The sequence below is a fragment of the Monodelphis domestica genome, chromosome 2, assembly GCF_027887165.1.
Source record: "Monodelphis domestica isolate mMonDom1 chromosome 2, mMonDom1.pri, whole genome shotgun sequence".
Classification (NCBI taxonomy): domain Eukaryota; kingdom Metazoa; phylum Chordata; class Mammalia; order Didelphimorphia; family Didelphidae; genus Monodelphis; species Monodelphis domestica.
Window position 1 is genome coordinate 439,985,321 of NC_077228.1, and position 17,985 is coordinate 440,003,305.

The 17,985-nt window shown below is 36.8% G+C and overlaps 2 protein-coding genes across 5 annotated transcripts in view; one reads left to right on the forward strand and one right to left on the reverse strand.

Annotated features, from left to right (window-relative positions):
* SERAC1 (serine active site containing 1) overlaps positions 1 to 10,962 on the reverse strand; it is a 78,743-nt gene extending 67,781 nt beyond the window's left edge. For 2 of the 4 annotated variants that reach the window (XM_056818994.1, XM_001371108.4), the window contains exons 1-4: positions 10,799 to 10,905; positions 5,046 to 5,137; positions 4,279 to 4,315; positions 2,645 to 2,781 (exon numbers count right to left, since the gene is read on the reverse strand). In XM_056818994.1, coding sequence (XP_056674972.1) covers positions 2,645 to 2,781; positions 4,279 to 4,315; positions 5,046 to 5,136 — 265 coding nt within the window. In that variant the 5' untranslated portion in view covers position 5,137; positions 10,799 to 10,905. Of the gene's footprint in view, positions 1 to 2,644; positions 2,782 to 4,278; positions 4,316 to 5,045; positions 5,138 to 10,798 lie in introns of all 4 variants that reach the window. The other 2 variants (XM_007484811.3, XM_001371135.4) reach the window with 2 other exon arrangements.
* Positions 10,963 to 10,965: 3 nt separating this feature from the next.
* GTF2H5 (general transcription factor IIH subunit 5) lies at positions 10,966 to 17,390 on the forward strand. Its single transcript, XM_001371159.4, has 3 exons — positions 10,966 to 11,107; positions 11,956 to 12,047; positions 16,992 to 17,390. The coding sequence occupies exons 2-3, from the start codon at positions 12,013 to 12,015 to the stop codon at positions 17,170 to 17,172; spliced, it is 216 nt and encodes a 71-aa protein (XP_001371196.1). The 5' UTR covers positions 10,966 to 11,107; positions 11,956 to 12,012; the 3' UTR covers positions 17,173 to 17,390.
* Positions 17,391 to 17,985: the final 595 nt, after the last annotated feature.

Genomic DNA, 17,985 nt, shown 5'->3' on the forward strand with positions numbered 1-17,985 from the left:
GACTTGTTTTCACTTTGCATTAGAGTGTAATATGTTTGGGGTAAGGGTAAGTGAAAATGAAAATTCTGCCACTCTTTTAGCAGAATTCTTTTTAGAAAATCTTCAGATTAACCAATTACAAGTCTGAGCTAAGAATCAAAGTTTTGCTCTTGCCTGTCCTATAACTGCTCAAATGATGATTCTTTTTGAACTTAGTTGAAAAATTCAATAGGTCTATAATGGGTTAAGTTTAGAAATTCAGTTTTTCTGCTAATAATCTGTGCTAACCTTGGCAGATTGCATATGAAAGAAAGGGAATTGTTGGGCCTATTATCTTTAGCTACCAAATTATCCTTTAGGATATCTGGTTTGCTGACCAAGAGTCTGGGTCATTATCTTGCACCTGACCTCCAACAATGAGCTTTTCTTAACTCCTATGGGAAAGAAAGTTTCATTTGCTAAGCTCCAATCACTACACTTTTAACCAATCATGCTATTTCTTGAACTGCATAAACAACTGCTGAACTCACATCCTGGTCACTACTGGGCAGACTTTGTTCAGCTGTCCTTCTTTTTCCTTCTACACTATAAAAAGTAAAACTATTCCTGCTGCTCCAGGCTTGGTCTAAGTACTAAATCCTTGACATTCATGTATTTATCTCCTTTTTCAAATGAATTAAAGTTATTTGCTAATACAAAGTTTTCCAGATCTTTGGTGCTATATTTTGCAGAGCTATGGAGCATTTTTTCAGATCATTTCCTTAGTCGACAGGTAAGAAATCAAAATTTTGACCTTTTGTCATTTTCTAGGAAGATGGTCCTATAAGCCTGTGGTGGCAAGCCTATGGCACATATGCCAGAGGGGGCACTCAGAGCTCTCTCTGTGGGTACACACGCCATCACTCCAGCAGAGTTCACTAGAGTTCATTACTAAAAAGACAGGGAGACCTGGGACAGGGCTGCTCCCCTCCCCCTTCTCCACATGTTCCTGAGGACATTTCTCACATTACCAGGCTCTCTGAAAGGTTTACCATCACTGCTATAGGCAATATTCCCTTAGAATACACACTTCAGAGGCACCTAAGTAGCTAGCTCAGGGGATAGAGAACTACCCCTAGAGATGGGAGGTCCTGGGTTCAAATGTGACCCTAGATATTTCCTACTTGTGTAACCCTGGGCAAGTCACTTAACCCCAATTGCCTAGCCCTTACCACTCTTCTGCCTTGAAACTCATATTCAGTATCAATTCTAAGAGGATAGGAGTTTAAAGAAAAAAGAATAAGCAATCCATCTTTCACATGTAAATTAGCTCTTTAGAATACCATTCAATTAAAGCCCTAGAAAGGCATTTTATAAAATGCCTCAGGGCAAGGCAGTGTAGTTGGCATACTGGCAAATGTTTAACAAATAACTCTCCAAAAGAGTTGAGGAAGGGAGTGCACAAAGCATATTTTTAAGATTACTCTGCAATATTAAACATTCTACATCACTTCCTTAAGTCTGGACCATCAACAAAACAATAGTTCAAGCCCCAATCTGTAGCATTTACAAGGTGCTAAGGTTTACCATTAAAATTTAACAATCAGCTCTGTCTGGCCTGTTTCAGATGGCTCCAGCACACTAGTGAGTATAGTGGATAGAAAGTCAGTCTCAGTCAGGAAGATGTGTGTGTACCACATCCTCAGAAACATAATGGCTATTTGACCCTGGGCAAGTTACTTAAAGTTCTTGGTGCCCCTGGGAAATTATCTAATACTATAAATCTACAGTGATAAGGGGAATTTACTGCTGAGGCACTTTCCTACCCCAAAGAAATCAATCCTAGAAGGTCAGAATAAAAACAAAAATATATGGTATATCAACAAAGAGTTCATTCACATCTAATTGATAGTCTTTCCAGTATTTAGCAAATAACTTTTCATCTAACTAAATTCATCTTAATATAAATGACAACTAAGAAAATGAATGTATTTTTTAAAGTACCTGTTAAGAATTAGGACTTTAAATAAATAATGACTTGGAAAGTCCAAAAAGGCAGAGTCTAAAATTCACTTAAGATTTGTTTTGGAATGGTCTTTGAACTTTCATTTAAGACTGGTAGACTCAAATGCATTTGCACAGGGTTTCCCTGTTCTTTGATGAATGCTCTCTTCCTTGTTCCCAATTTCAGGATGAGGAGAAACCATTACTTCTCGTACTAAAACACCATCCTAATTTAAGCTGTACTTTCTGGCTAAAATTAATATGGAGTTTACACCTTTTCCAAATTAAAAGATAAGAATTATAGCTTGATTCTGAACTGCATAGAGCAAATAAAATGAGTTCTTTAAACACAGGTTTTAATAACATCATTCTTAAAATAGACTCTAAATTTAAGTCAATAGCTACCTTATATTTTCTAGAAAGGCTATCGTAATATTGCTTTTAAAGTACTTTAAGGGGCAGTTAAGGTAGCACAGTGGATAGAGTACCAGTCCAGGAATAGGGAAGACCTGGATTCAAATCTTGTCTCAGATACTTCTAACTGTGTGAACCTGGGCAATTCACTTAACCCTGATTGTCTAGCCCTTGCTACTCTTCTATCTTAGAACTAGTACTAAGACAGAAGATAAGGGTTTTTTTAAAAAGTACTTTAAATACAAATATACTTTTCCCATTAACTTACCTTGATTTTGTCTTTTATCTAAAGAAACAGCATCTAAATATATATATGATTTCAATTTTTCCTTTTCGATTACGTGGGTATCTAGTGTCACAGACTTCTTCAAGGCCAGAACTTCATATGTAATAAATAAAGAACCTCTTAAAAAGATAACAAAAAAAAAATCTAATGTAAACTTAAGTTTCTAAGTATAAAAAAGCTATACTTTTTGAGCTGTCATTTAAATAAATTTTTAACATGAAGTTCGTCATGCATCCAAGAATTAAGTGTTGTTTAAAATGATCTATCATTTGAAATGTTTTTAAATGATCTTCCATTCCAGGAATCCTTTCAAAGCCCAACCAGAATGGACTCTGAATTTAAATCACATCTATTGTTTCAGTCTTGCTCTTAAATCTAAACCAGAACAATGAGACATACACCTTGGTTTCATGGGATCAAAGTTCAAAAGTGAAAAGAGTCTTCAGTCTAAGCACTACCTCAGGAGGTTAGGAAACTTGCCTCTGATGAATGACACATGCAGTGTCAGAGGTAAGATGTGAAGACAAGAGTCAGATTCCAGACCCAGTGCTTTTCCCACTGGAATGCTGACATCCAATTTTCCAGAGCCAACTCAGTGAAGATTCTATACAAAGCACTTTCTGTTCTTTTGGGGTCCCTGACTGAGTATCTGCAAACACTAAATAGGTTGCTGCATTCTTCTTATTTCCTCCCAATGAAAATAAGACACTTAGCAAATTGATTCCATTTATTTTTGCTATACTCCTAAATATAACAACTTTCCATATATAGACATTATGCCATAGGATATGAAAAGGTCTTATTCTTTGTCTCAGAATAGGGCAAGGAGGAGGCAGCTAGGTGGTTCAATAAATTGAGAGCCCCAGATCTAGAGCCAGGATGTCTTAGGTTTGAACCTGAACTCAGATCACTCCCTAGCTATGCAACTCTGGGCAAGTCACTTAACCCCCTTTGCCTAGCCCTTACTGCTCTTCTGCCTGAGAACCAATACACAGTATTGATTCTAAGATGGAAGGTAAGAATTTAATGGGGAGGAAAAGAATAAGGCAAGAAAAAACAAATAGCAAGTGAACTTATACTCCCGTGTCAAATTCTTAATTACAAGAAAGCATTTTATTCAAATATGAAATTTTTATCTCTATTACTTTCATCTTGCAAGAAAGACATGGTTACATTAGTTTTAAAAAGTCATATAATTAGAATTCTCTCCCCAGGGACTCCTCTTTCCTAGGATCCCAGTTACATATCTATGTTATGTGCTAACATAGGAAGTATATAAGTTTCTGTAGCTATGCCCTCGTGCTTTTTTTGCCTGATAATGGCTGGGATGTTGGTTGAGTGCCAGGCAGGAGAATTTTTCTCATGTGTCTTTACTCAGATTTTTACTTTTGTTCTTATATTTTTTTCCTAGTTCAAGTAATTATTACTAAATCTTGTAAAATATAATACTTGGAGTTATTTGATATTAATTTTAATCTTACAAAGTAATATTAATTAGATCATTTAAATGTAATTTGAAATGTAATACATAAAAACTCATTATTTTCTGTAAATCATATATACAGAAAAATTTTAAATATTAGTATAAGTAAAATCAATATGTAGTTAATGCTTACCCTAGAATAAGTGGTCCAGTAAACTTTATAATATTTCCTTTTAAAAAGAAGAGGACAAAAGATAATTATACTTACAGAAACTTGACTAAACACAAACAGAAGTATGACTTTCTATCAAAAGTGGATGTAAATGGGTAAGGATTTCTTGTCATCTCCCCTTAGTAGGACAAATTAACATCAATACCAAAGCCTTCTAATCTTTTAATCAATAGTATAATTTATAGCGCCACAGATACATATGTTTAACATATCTATAGTTTCTACTCTTACCCACACAGAAATTCCTCATTTTCCCTTCACCACCACTCTTCTAAATACCCTCAGATTCACACACTATATGAGAATTATAAAATCTTGGAATTAGAAGGAACTTTTGAGGTCATCCATTCCAATTTCCCACCAAACTCAGTTTCCCACAAGGAAACTCAGTAAGATCCTAAAAAAGGAGAAGGAAAATGGCTTAGCAAATGTTCAAGTACCTTTGTACTAATAGGACTAGTAGACAACTGAAGCTGGTGGGAGAAACAGCAGTTCCCCCTCCCTTTTCTCCAATCCCCCAACACTATGAAACCCTATGTGTGCCAAGGTTGTATTGGGGAGAGTGGCTTTCCTAGCATCCAACTGAATACAAAAGAACTTTTCCCATATATAGTACATTAGAAATGGAGATTAGAATGTATAGTATTATACAAATATATTAAAGTTAAATGAGCTTTTATGAAAATTCTAGCCTCCTTGCACAGTATTATTTTCATAACTGTACTCACGGATATCTTTCCAGTACAGGTAACTTTTTAGAGGAGTTGTAGAGGTTCCTATCCTTCTGCAACAAATTATACAACAAGCTGCCAGGGCCATTCTGTACAAACAAAATATGTGATACAGGTTATTTAATTGATACTTTGTTACCATTTTTCCTATAACTAGAACCTAATATTACCAAGACAACAAACAGACCTTTTGCTTTCAATGAATCCAGAGAGATTGATTTTTCTGGACTAGGAAAAAAACCCTCAAAAAAAGCTTGCTTTTCTTCAACAATTATTCCCCTGAAAAACTCCCTTACTTAAATTTCATAGAATTTCATAGAATAATAGCTTATTTTCCAGCACAGTCTTCTGCAAATTGGGTCCACTTGTGAGATACAAAACAAGACAAGAGGTAGAATCAAGGAACAGGCAATTACTCCCAACTCCCTGACAAAACTCCTCCAAACAGATCTAAAAATGCTTAAAATTGGAATTTGTTAAAGAAATTTAAGAAAAAGTCACTGGGTTATTTTTCTACCCCAAGCTGGCATATGAAAACAGAGATGTCTACAAACCCTGGAGGCCAGGTTTTGCCAGGAGTATACTGCATGAAGCACTCCAATAGAAGAGAGAGTCTGTGCTCCAGGGCAAGAGCAGATCCCAGACCCATGTGGGGGCATCCAAATAGAAACAAGTGCTATTTGGCAACTTTGACATCTACTACTCAATTCCATGTAACATATCTAGGACAGTGAATCCCAATTTGAAGAAGACTATGCTAGAAAATAAGCTTATGCAAATATTAGAAGTCAAATTTGAATTCAGGTGTTCCTAATTCTAGGCCCACTGCACCATCTGGCAATCAATATAAATCTCAGTAGGAGATTTGCAGAGCTCAGAAGGGGGTATGGGTAGGTTGCATTAAATAGACTTTAACTAGGATTTGAGTGCTATGGGAGCATGGAGAGTTGCAAGCCCCCAACCTGAGCTGTCCTGAGGTCCTAGAATAACAAAACAGATACTGCCCCAAGAAAGCAAAACTGGGACCTGCAGAAATGTGCTGAACCTGGTCCTTAACATTAAGTCAAAAGTCAGGAAGGAGACTGAAAGGAGAAGCGAAAAAAAAAAAGAATCTCATCATAAAAAGATGGTGATGGAGATGTTCAAGATATAAACTCAGAAAAAAAGGCTGACTCCAAAAAAATTACAATCAAAGATTCAAAGGAAAAAACAGCCTGAGCACAAATTCAACTCTAATTCCTAGAAAAGATGAAACAGAAGTTTAAAAAAAATAGTTTAAAATGCTTTTATAAAAGGAATGTGTAGGGAGGGGGCAGCTGGGTGGCTCAGTGGATTGAGAGCCAGGCCCAGACATGGAAGGTCCTGGATTCAAATCTGACCTTAGACACTTCCTAGCTGTGTGATATGGCCTGGACACTTGACCCCCACTGCCTACCCCTTACTACTCTTCTGCCTCAGAACCAATACACAATATTGATTCTAAGACAGAAGGCAAGGTTACCCAGAAAACACAGATAGGAATAAAAGATTAAGATTAGAAAGAAAGCTGGATTTAAAAAGTGGAGAATCTTAAATGAGAGGTCAAACTGGACTTTTATTTAGTATATAATGGAAGTCTAGAGACATAAGGATCAATTGGGAGGCTACCACAATTCAGGAAGAATAGGAAGAGAAAAGGGAACAATCAACAGTATTTGACAATGGATAGAACTGAGCAACAACAGAGAGGGAGGCATCAAAAATGTCTGAGCTTTATACCACTACTGGGTCTGAATCCCAACAGGATCTTAGACAAGGGAAAAAGCTCTACCTGCCACAAAATATTTTTAGCAGCTCTTTTTTGTAGTGACAAAAATGGCAAAAAATTGGCATCTGTGGGGTTGTCCATCACTTGTGTTTTGGAGAATGTTACAGACAAAAGAGAGGTTGTCTTAAACTGTGACCATGAAAATATGGTTTCAAGACTTTGAATTGCCAAAACTGTAAAGATAATTTTTTGTGTCTTGATTTTATATTAAAAATAAAGTGGTCACCATGGGAAAATTCCCAAATATTAAATATACCCAAGTCAGCTGGGTTTTTATGGAGATTTTAATTAATACAAATAAGGAATTAAGGGAGAGAGGGTAAGAGGAAATGATGAGAAAAGGGCTTAAGCCTTAAGAGAGAGAGCTCAGTCAGTCTTTTATCAATTCACCACAAGATCCTTCCAAGCAAAACTCTAGTGTTCAGAGAGACCCTCCAGTATAGCTCAGGAAGCTCCACTTCAGCTTCCAAGGCTGAATTCCCTTTCAGCCACCTAGACAGAGACCAGCCTCCAATTCAGCTCCATAGCTGAATTGTCTTAGAGGCCTAAACCTCTTCCTTTTAAAGAAAATTTTCTCCTATGTCACCTCCCCTAAGTTTTCACATCTATCAATCACAGTAGATGTTTTCACAGGACTGACCATTATTAATTCACACCTTGTTCTCACCTTCTCTGGGTAGACTAAAACCTCACACCTCTTGCTAAGTTTGCTTGAACTTTTAGTGATTCATTTGACCTTCATAGTTACTTAGCACCTTTTTATATTAGATCTAAAAACAGACCAAGCTTAAGGGTTTTAGCTTTACTTTAAGTATGGGCTGGGTACCTTTCCATTGTTCAATAATGAGTTCACAACTTTATCTTCCCCTAAAGTATGCCTAAGTATGGGTGGAGTAATGTTAGAAGTCCCCACATTCCTGATCAAGTACCTCCATTGTTTAAATGGGAATAGCCTTAACCAAATGTTCCAAGATAGAGTCTGAGAAGTTTTAAGATTCACAAGAAATAAGTTGTGGGATATAGTTGTAATGGAATATTATTGCCCATAAGAAATGACAAAACAGTAGGAGTTCAGAAAAACTTATATGAACTGATGCAAAGTGAAGTGAGCAGAACCAAGAGAACAATGTATATAGTAATAGAAATACTGTACAATGGTCACCTATGAAAGACTAAACCATTACTAGCAAAAAGCAAGTCTCCAATATAACCACAAAGGACTCATGAAGAAAATGTTATGCACAGCCAAAGAAGGAACTGTTGGAATCTGAGGCAGATCAAAACATGTCATCTTCCACTATATAGCCTTGATGATATTTCTATTATATGTATATGTGTCTTCTATTATGACATGAGCAATATGGAAATATGCATTACAGAAAAGTATAACTTATATCAGACCATTCCCTGCAGGGGGAGGGGGAATGGTAGAGAGGGAAAAAATCTGAATTTTTAAATGTCAAAAAACAACTGACAAAAATTGTTTCTACAAGTAACTAAAAAACATTTTAAAATAAGTTTTAAAAAATTCTGAGTTTGAAGTTGACTGGAAGGATGGTAGGATTGTAATAAAAATAAAGAAGTCATAAGTTAGAGTGGTTTTGTGGGTAAAGACAACAGTCAGTTGGAAAAGTATAATTTAAATAAAAACAATACTGTAGTTGAACAGTTAAAAAATGAGAAAACAACCATTTTTTTTTAAACCCTTACCTTCTGTCTTGGAGGACTCCAAGGCAAAAGAGTGGTAAGGGCTAGGCAATGGGGATCAAGTGACTTGCCCAGAGTCACACAGCTGGGAAGTGTCTGAGGCCAGATTTGAACCTAGGATCTCCGGTCTCTAGGCCTGGCTCTCAATCCACTGTGCTACCCAGCTTCCCCCGACAACCATATTTCTTGTTAAATGGCTTTGGTAAAATTACTTTGTGTTTCATAAACATTAGGGGAAAAGAAAAATATAACTTTATAAATCGTATGCATATATTATACATGTTGATTTTTAATGACTATTTCATGTGTCTTAGCAAACAAAACTACCCTAAAAGCTTCTCCTGGCATGACTCCATTGCTGACAATTCTGTAATAATCTGTAAAAAGCTACAGCTACAAACATCAGATTCCCTTTGTCACTAGTAAAGTCCTGAAAAGCATTATTTACTGCATTATACTGTTTTTTTCCTCCGGATTTCCACACCACTTATTACAGTACTCTATCCTTGGTTATAATCAATAAACAATGCCCAATGACCCTAAAAATTACTGGCAAATAAAATCATACTTCATGAGAAAATAGATAAAAGTCATGCTTTTGGGGCTTTTAAAAAAATAAATAACTTATCTAAGATATATGAATAATTTTTAAACTCTTAGAAGTTTTGGATCTTTTCAATTCTTTAATGACCTCCCTCAGTTTTCTTTTCTGATTTATCAGGGTAAGGCCCTGTGTGCACTATAATCCAGCCATTCTGTTCTGGGTATATGGTGTTCCATCTTTTATCTTCATCTCTTATCTCTATATATCTTTCCAAAATGGCAAAGACTGGAGGCCCATCTATAAACTTCCTCCTCACCTCTACCTCTCAGAATTCCCAGTCAACTCAAATGTCATCTTTAACATGAAGCCTTTCCTGATCCTTCCAGCTATATGAACATACATATATATGGACACGTCTCCCCCATTAGAAGGTATATTCCCTGAGGGCTGGAACTTTCAATTTTGTCTTTTGCATTCCTATAATTTAATACAGTGTCTGGCACATAGTAGGCACTTAATGTTTGGAGAATGACTGACAGGTTAAGTTACTTGCTCAGGGTCACACAACTAGTGATTTTGCATGAGATAACAGGTGACCTTGAAGAAAGACAAAGAAACTGAGAGGAGAGGAAGGGAAATATAGATAAGAGATAGAAAGAGGAGAGAAAAGAAAAAGAGTGACAGAAATGGGGAAAGACAGATAAGAAAGAAACAGACAGGAAAAGAAAGAGAAACAGGAAGGAGAGGCAGAGACCAGTGGAAACAGTGGAGAGACAGAAAAGGCAGAAAGTCAAGACATGGGGAAGAGAGGCAAAAAGAATCAGTAACAGAGACAGGGAGAGAGATAAACAAGAGGCAGGAAAAAACCATGAGAGAGATAGAAGGGAAAAGAGACAAAAAAAAAAAGAGTAGAGGAAGAGACAGATAAGAGGTAGAGAGAGAAAAAAGAGAGTGGGCTGAGGAAGGGAGATTGCAATAAAGTGTGAAGGAGTTGAACAAGACTGCTCAGGAAATGGGGGAGTGGGATGAGAGGCGGGGAGACAGCTAGGTGGCTCAGTAGATTGAGAGCCAGTCCTAGAGACAGGAGATCTTAGGTTCAAATTTGGCCTCAGACACTTCCTAGCAGTGTGACCCTGGGCAAGTCACTTAATCCCATTGCCTAGCCCTTACCACTCTTCTGCCTAGGAACAGTATTGATTCTAAGATGGAAGGTATGGGTTTAAAAAAAAAAAGAAATGAGAGGGAGAGAAGAAAATGGTTAAACAAGTGAGACAATTTTCTTCTAGAAGCCGGTGGAAATTCTAGAAATCTAGAAATGCAGGAAAGAAACAGGTAGGGAGGAGGTTCCCACTACCCACGCGGAAAGTAAGGAAAGCAGGAATGTACACAACACATACACACACTCAGGAGACAGTGCTTAGTGGAGGATGCCACGCCCCCCGCACTGAGCAATCAGGCTTTGAAGCGCAGGGTAAGGCAGGGCAGGGCAGGGCAGGGCAGGGCAGGGCAAGGCAAAGCAAAGCAAAGCAAAGCAGATCGGGAGCCAGCCTCAGCGAGGCGGTTTGCGGCCCGCGCAGCCTCTCAAACGGACGTGCTCCATCCCGACCCTACTTAACCAGCGCGGAGCCTCCCGGCCCCGCTGAGAAGCCGCACCTGAAGCTCACCTCGTTCCTCCCCCTCCATCTTACCTACCTACCTGTAGGCGGCTCGCGGAGCTTCCTCCAACAAATCAGGACCTGTATATATAGAGGGCAGGAGGAGAGATGGGGGGAGGGGAGGGCAGGCAGAGGCCAAGAGGAGAAGAGCCACCTCTGATTACGAGAGGGGTCCGGGAGCCCTCCGCCACCGGCGCGGGCACGTGACCCCGCCCTCCTTTCCTCCCACGGTGGTGGCCCCGCCCTCTTCCGGGTAACTTCCCTGACCCGACGCAGAGGTCTGTGGCGCAGGCGCAGTTCGTTGGTCTCTCCGCCGAGCTGCTGTAGGTGTCCTGGCTGCTCGGAGGTATGTAGCTAGGGTTGTAGGTGATCTAGTAGAGTTAGTGGGTGGTGTAGTTGCTGGACTAAAGGTGAAAGGAGTAGTCCCTAAAAGGGCCGAGGGATAGCTAAGCCTAGGAGGAGCTTGTCCGTTCCACTCCCCGCCGAGCTTCTTTCCTCAAAAGCTGCAGAGCGAAGCAACGGCCTGGTTCCTCCATAGGATCCTGGATCCTCGGCTGGTTGAGTGTCCAGAGCAGGAGATGGGAGGGTGAAGAATAGCCCTTATATAGCACTTTAAAGATTGTAAAGCGCTTTACTTATTATCCCTTTTTATTTGATGTCTCTCATGTTATGCGAATTTATTTCTTCCCCATGTGTGGATTCGGAAACGAATCATAGCATCTTGGGGTTATCCATCACTGGTCCTTGCTCCGGACTTAGGACACACATCCCTGGATTTGTGTAGGTGTCCAGATGCCAACAAATACTGGGTAGCCAACCGTAGTTTTTGTTTGTTTGTTTGTTTTTTAATGTTGGAGAACCTGACTGGCCTTTATGGTTCATTTTTTTTACATTTAAAATGTCCCAACCTTTATTAGAATATGAATAATTATAATTGTTGTGAATATTCCAGATATTTAATATGTGTAACTTAGTAAAAAAAGTTATACTTGAAGATAGGTTAAATTTTAAGAAAAAGTTAATTGCGACAGCTATATTTGTCAATTGTTTTATCATTAAATATCAAAAGGTGAAAATGACTTTTTGTAGATTTTAAGCATTAATACCATCACTTTCATTATTCTTATATTTGTGTGTTCTCTAATATCAAGATCTTTTGTTAATATGTTAAAATTGAAATCTTTTTTTTTTTAGTTCACTTCATCCCATTTGTTGCCATTGACTGCATTTGACCCTTCTAACTGGGAGAAAATGGTGAATGTCTTGAAAGGCGTACTTATAGAATGGTTAGTAGTTTGGATACTTTTCCCTTTTAAGTGTTAATTTCTCTCTTGCTTTGGTGGTATTCCTATCCAGCCCTAAAAGCCAGTTTCTTCATTTATAAAATTAGATGGTCTGACTGAGTCATTTCTAAGGATACTTCCTGCTTTTAAGATTTTAAGATTCTAAGTCCCACTTCTTCCATGACCTTGACTATTCCAGGCCTTCTTGGTCCTCCATTTCCTTTGACCTGCCATTGAACTTAGATGTTTTATCCAATGGTTTGGTACTCAAAATCATACTTTAGATATAGCAGAACTAGGAGTTGAGGCTTTTCCTTTTCCCCAACTAAATTGTCGATTCTTTGATGAACCTTGCATTTATTTTATATTTATATTATACTTTATATTTCCCTCTTCACTTAAATATAAGGTGCCTTGGGAATTCTCTCTGTCTTCAACCAGTTTCCATTATAAGTCACAACAAAGTGGAGTAGTTTTAAGGGCTAAGCACTAACAACTTGGAGTTAGGCATTAAGCATTTGTTGGCTGCTTGACTTACTAATGCTTGTTCATATAGATAAATGAAAGATCTTTTAAAAGAAAGTTGTATGTGTCTGTGTTTTTTAACTTAGGCTACTTATAACTCTGTTTAGAGTATCTTGTTAGTTTATATTAATGCTTCAGTAATTGACTTGAGTGTATGTATATTCAGTAAGTTATAACTCTTATTAAATGTAGGGGTGTTTAATCAAGGGAATTTCCTAATGAACTTGATGGATTTACAGGATAGTGAGAGTCTTAGATTTAGTTGGTATCCTTCTCTGGAGAGCATGGACACTTCCCTGTGTATCTTTTAGACCTCCTTTTAAAGACTAGTGATAGACTTCATGAGCTGCAGATGGAAAATAGGCTTTGTTTATTAATTAGCACTGGGGAATGTTTGGCATTGAACCACCACCACTACAGCTATTCAGTCACTTTTCTGCAAGTGGAACTTGTTTTTTCAGTCATTTTTCAATCATATACAACTCTTCAAGACCCTATTTGGGGTTTTCTAAACAGTATCTATGGCAGAAATACTGGAGTGGTTTACCATTTTCTTCTCCAGTTCATTTTACAGATGAGGAAATTGAGGCAAACAAGTTTAAGTGATTTGCCTGGAGTCACATAGCTAGTAAGTGTCCGAGGCCAGATTTGGACTCAGGAAGATAAGTCTTCCTGACTCCAGGCCTGGTACTCTAATGACTGTGAAACCTAGCTCCCCTTAAATGGGTTATAAATGCTAACAAATATGCCAGTCTACCTTTAGGAAATTCCAAACAAAAATTAACCATTGTCTTAAATTCACCAAGTACACTTAAACAGTTTTATGTTTTAAAAAGCTCTCTTTTAACAACTCTTTAAGGCCAGAATTTCAGCTATTTTCCCCATTTTACAAAAGAGGAACCCGACTTGCCCAAGGTCACATAGCTAATAAGTATAAGAGATAAAATTTGAACCTGTATCTTCCCAGTTAACACATCTAGAGATCCATTGCATCATCTTCAAATTGCAGCTAAAACAAAAAACAAAATACAAGTTGTAGAGACTTAACATATTTAAGTAGATATCTTGATTTTGCAGATAGGTGGAAAAACTTTACTCAACTTATTTCACAAAACTGAAGAACACCATTCAATACAAAATATTTGAATAACTTTTTGAATTGAAAAGTACAAAATACTTGACAACTAGAGAATTTCATTGATTTCTTATAGGATAAAAGATTTAGCAACACATTGGAAAAATGACTAGAGAATCTTCTGTATGCCTAGAAGCACCACTTTTTAGTTTTAGCTTCTTGGGTATATTTATTTATTTGTTTTTTTAAAACCCATACCTTCCATCTTGGAGTCAATACTGCGTATTGGTTCCAAGGCAGAAGAGTGGTAAGGGTTAGGCAATGGGAGGGGATCAAGTGATTTGTGAGGGGTCACACAGCTAGGAAGTGTCTGAGGTCAGATTTGAACCTAGGACCTCCTGTCTCTAGGCCTGGCTCTCAATCCACTGAGCTACCCAGCTAAATATGCCCTTAGGTACATTTAGACTGGAGGATTGACAAAGAAAAAAGAGCTACAACTTCTTGCCTATCCATCCTCAAAGAACACCCACCACAATCTAGTTTCCATCATCCAACAAACACTGGAATCTCCACCACTCTATTGAAACTGCTCACCTTATCAAATTCTATAGCTGCTTCTCAGTCTTCATCCCCAGTATTCATCACCTTGATATTATTATCCCTTTTGGCTCCAGGGATACTGTATTTTCCTATTTTTTCCTACCCTTTTGGCTATTCCTTTTGATTCTTTCCCTGGGTATTCTTCCCACCTGGTCAGTGTGCATTTCCCTGAATATTCTGACCTTTCTCCTATTTATCTCCATACCTTCAGTTACTATCTCTGATGACTTTCAATTCTTTGATTCCAACTCCCAACAGCTTCCCTGAGCTTGCATTTCATACTGCTCACTGGAAAGATGTTCACTTAGTGCTCACATCAACAGTAAGACTTAAACTGAACTCATTTTCATTCCCCAAAAACCTACCTTTCTTCCTTTCCTAAGTTCCCTGAAACTGAAAAGTGAAATCTTCCAAGCAGTAGTGTTTCAAATAAAAACTATAGGTTTTTTTTTTATTTTAATTTTTATATTTTTATAATTTCCACCATATGTGGCCTTGAAAGTTTTTGGTTAATACAACTAAAAGTATCATTTGCTCTAAAAGAAATGTATAGTAAATAGAATATTTAGGTAGTGAGCTTCTCCTATGTTGAGGATCAGCCTGAAAATATGGAGTGTTGAAGAAAGAACACCTACAAGATGTTGAATTTTAAGTTTGCCCTTTCAATGTTCAGTTTCTGTGTGTCTTCTAAATAAAATTAGAGCTATACACTGACATATCAGCTCTTTCAATGCAGAAATAAAGGAAATTGTTCAAATTTACCATTCTATTTACTGTACTTAACCTGGGGTGATTTTTGATTAATCACTTAATCTCCTTAAGCTTCTGTCTCCTCTTTAGTAAAATGAAGAGATTGGACTTGATGATATCAAAGGTCCCTTTCCAGTCAAAATCTCTAATTCTAAAGGTGTTTATGTTCCCAAGTAGATCATCATAGTCCTGCCAGATGAGAAGTAGAAGTGATCTGCACTTAGGCACCTAATAAATGCTTGCTGAATGAACAAATTTCATTTCCTATTAACAAATTTAGGATTTAGATACTAGCTGGGGGGAAATTGTAACTATTTTAAAAACAAGTTGATGTCTTTCCTGAACAAATTGTGTGAAGGGAGATGCATTAAGTATTTGAGGATACTTGGAAAAATTAGCTTTCTTAAAAGATAAAAAATTGTGCCAGTTTATCTTAGTTGATATTTTAATGAATCTGTTCATCTCTTTAAAAATGAATTTTCTTAAGGACCTTTTCTAGAGAAAACCTTTATTAACCTAATTTAGGTTGCTAGATATACTTGAAAATAATATTTATATTTCTTTAAATTAGTATATGAGTAAAATGGATTCAATAGTTTAGGCTAAATTTTCCTCAGAATTGATCCAAATCAGTGAAACTAATAATATATTTATCGTTTGTAATCATCTCACCATTTTTTTTCCATGAAACTTTAAATATACTGTTTATAAACTCAGTATTTCTAAGAGGTCTGAGAGAGTAGCAATCTAAATCTACCAATAGCTTACTTTATCTAAGAACAAAAAAAAAATCTACCTACTTAATACTTGGTTTTGCATGCTTTGGGCTTTGCTCAAAAAATTGCCCATTTTTGAATAATGTGAAAATAGGTATCAGGTGATAACATGTACAACCCAGAAAAATTGCTTATTGGCTCTGGGAAGGGGGAGGGAAAGAAAATGAATCATGTAAAGATGTAAAAATATTTTTAAAAAATAAAATAATTTTTTTAATGCCATTTTCTTGAAACCCTAACTTAACAGTGAAAGAATGCAGTTTAAACGACTAATAGAGGCAACTTAATGTGGCTTTAGGTTTGGATCATTACTGACCCAAACAGTGGTTCTGGCTTATCTATAAGCCCAAGGGTCAACCACACCAGTCCTCTGAAAGTATAACAAAAATCTGATTTTGGTTTGATGTTATTCAAATAAACGATGTTTACTTTATAAACAGCAGGATGGGTAGTGGACCGGGGTAAAAGTAGTTCCCTAAGCTACCAGGTTCTACCTCCTTCCACTCAGATACTGGTCTACAAGGACCTACTTGGTCCCAACACTGTTGTACTCTTATCTGCCTAAACCCTTCTAGCTAACTAAAATCTGACTTAGAGAACAAAGCTCAAATTATAAGGTTTTAGCTAGAAGCCAACAGGCTTAAGCCAAGAGTGGTTTGGCTCAGTGTATGGCAGATAGATTCTATCCAGGCAACTTCTCTCATGCTGATGAAAGCTCCAGGAACCAGGAACCGCTAATAAGGGAAAACTGGTTTAACCAATAGAGAAAAGTTTCTGGAAATATTTCTACAACTTGCAAGAGTTAATTCACTCTCTTTTCCTTCATACAGATTTCCTTCAGGGATTATGAGGGAAGACTAAAAGTTATGAAGCTCATAGGATCCCAAACTAATTGTTCCTTAATTAATTTTTTAATGTACCACTTAATTACTGGCTAACAATTTTTTAAAATTGGTTTATCAATAAAAATAAAGGTTATTTTGACCCCAATAACTTTATAGCTTCAAATTTCAAGTACTTGTTAGTGGCCTGTGCATTTTAAAAACTTTGCCATGTTTACCTGTGGAAAGTTACATATAAAATTGAATTTTATTTATAAACTTGTGGTATTTTGAGAAGAGATTAAAAGTAAACATTATTATTGCTTGCCCTAAAACTTCCATATGTTAGAGCTCTTATAATCAATTCTATATAAAATGGCAACATGTTTTATCTTCACAGTGACCCGGCTATGAAACAGTTTCTCCTGTACCTGGATGAGTCAAATGCCCTAGGGAAGAAATTCATCATACAAGATATAGATGATACCCATGTCTTCGTACTGGCAGAGCTGGTTAACTTCCTCCAGGAGCGAGTGGGAGAGTTAATGGACCAGAATTCTTTTCCTATTACACAGAAATGAAGACTAGAAAATGGGACATTACCTATCTCAGAAATTCTGAAACTGTAAACAAACAAAGATTATTTCCATCTAGCATTTTATGAAACTGATTACATAGATAATTAGGCATTTATATAGCAATGGTTATTGCACAAATGCATATCCTCAGACTAAATGTTCCTAAATTGTTTGATTTCTGTTCAATCCACTAGACAACATGAATAAAAACTTTTACTAGAGTTGCCTATGATTTGAATTTTATTTGTACATAACAATAGAAATTTTAATATATTCCTGTTGATATGGAATTTTAAAAATAAAGACATGAGACTAATATACTATGTTTTTGAATTGTCTGACCTAAGTATTTTAACTTCTTATATTATAAAACATTTCAGGAATATATGGTGTTTAATTATGGCAGTAAGGTGGGAGGATTTAGGACTATTGTCTTCTGATTTCTATAACTGTATTTTTTTAAATCTACCTGAGAGCTGTCATCTGAAAAGGATGGGTAAGGAACCGTAAGAGAAGAGAAATCCATGTAAAAGTTTACTTCTTAACAAGTTTTTATGGTAGCTAGGAGCAATCACATAAGGAAAACTTATGCTGCTTTGTGATACCTATATTCCTATCACCCACCCCTCTAAAAGGTTCACCATCGCTGGTCAAATCCATAAAGGCTGAATAGGTTTATGTAAATAGATATTTTAAATTTGTGAAATCAATTACCTGTGCAATAGTCTTTATGTGACTTATGAAAATTAAATTTTCCTTCTCCCATTTTAGTGGAAATCAGATTGAAAGAGATACTAATATTATTTTTTAAATTAT

What these genes read in the sequence shown, in the direction of transcription:
- GTF2H5 (XM_001371159.4), top strand. Translation starts at nt 12,013, where the DNA reads ATGGTGAATGTCTTGAAAGGCGTACTTATAGAATG. An exon ending in AAAGGCGTACTTATAGAATG is followed by an intron (nt 12,048 to 16,991) that starts GTTAGTAGTTTG and finishes TTATCTTCACAG; the next exon opens with TGACCCGGCTATGAAACAGT.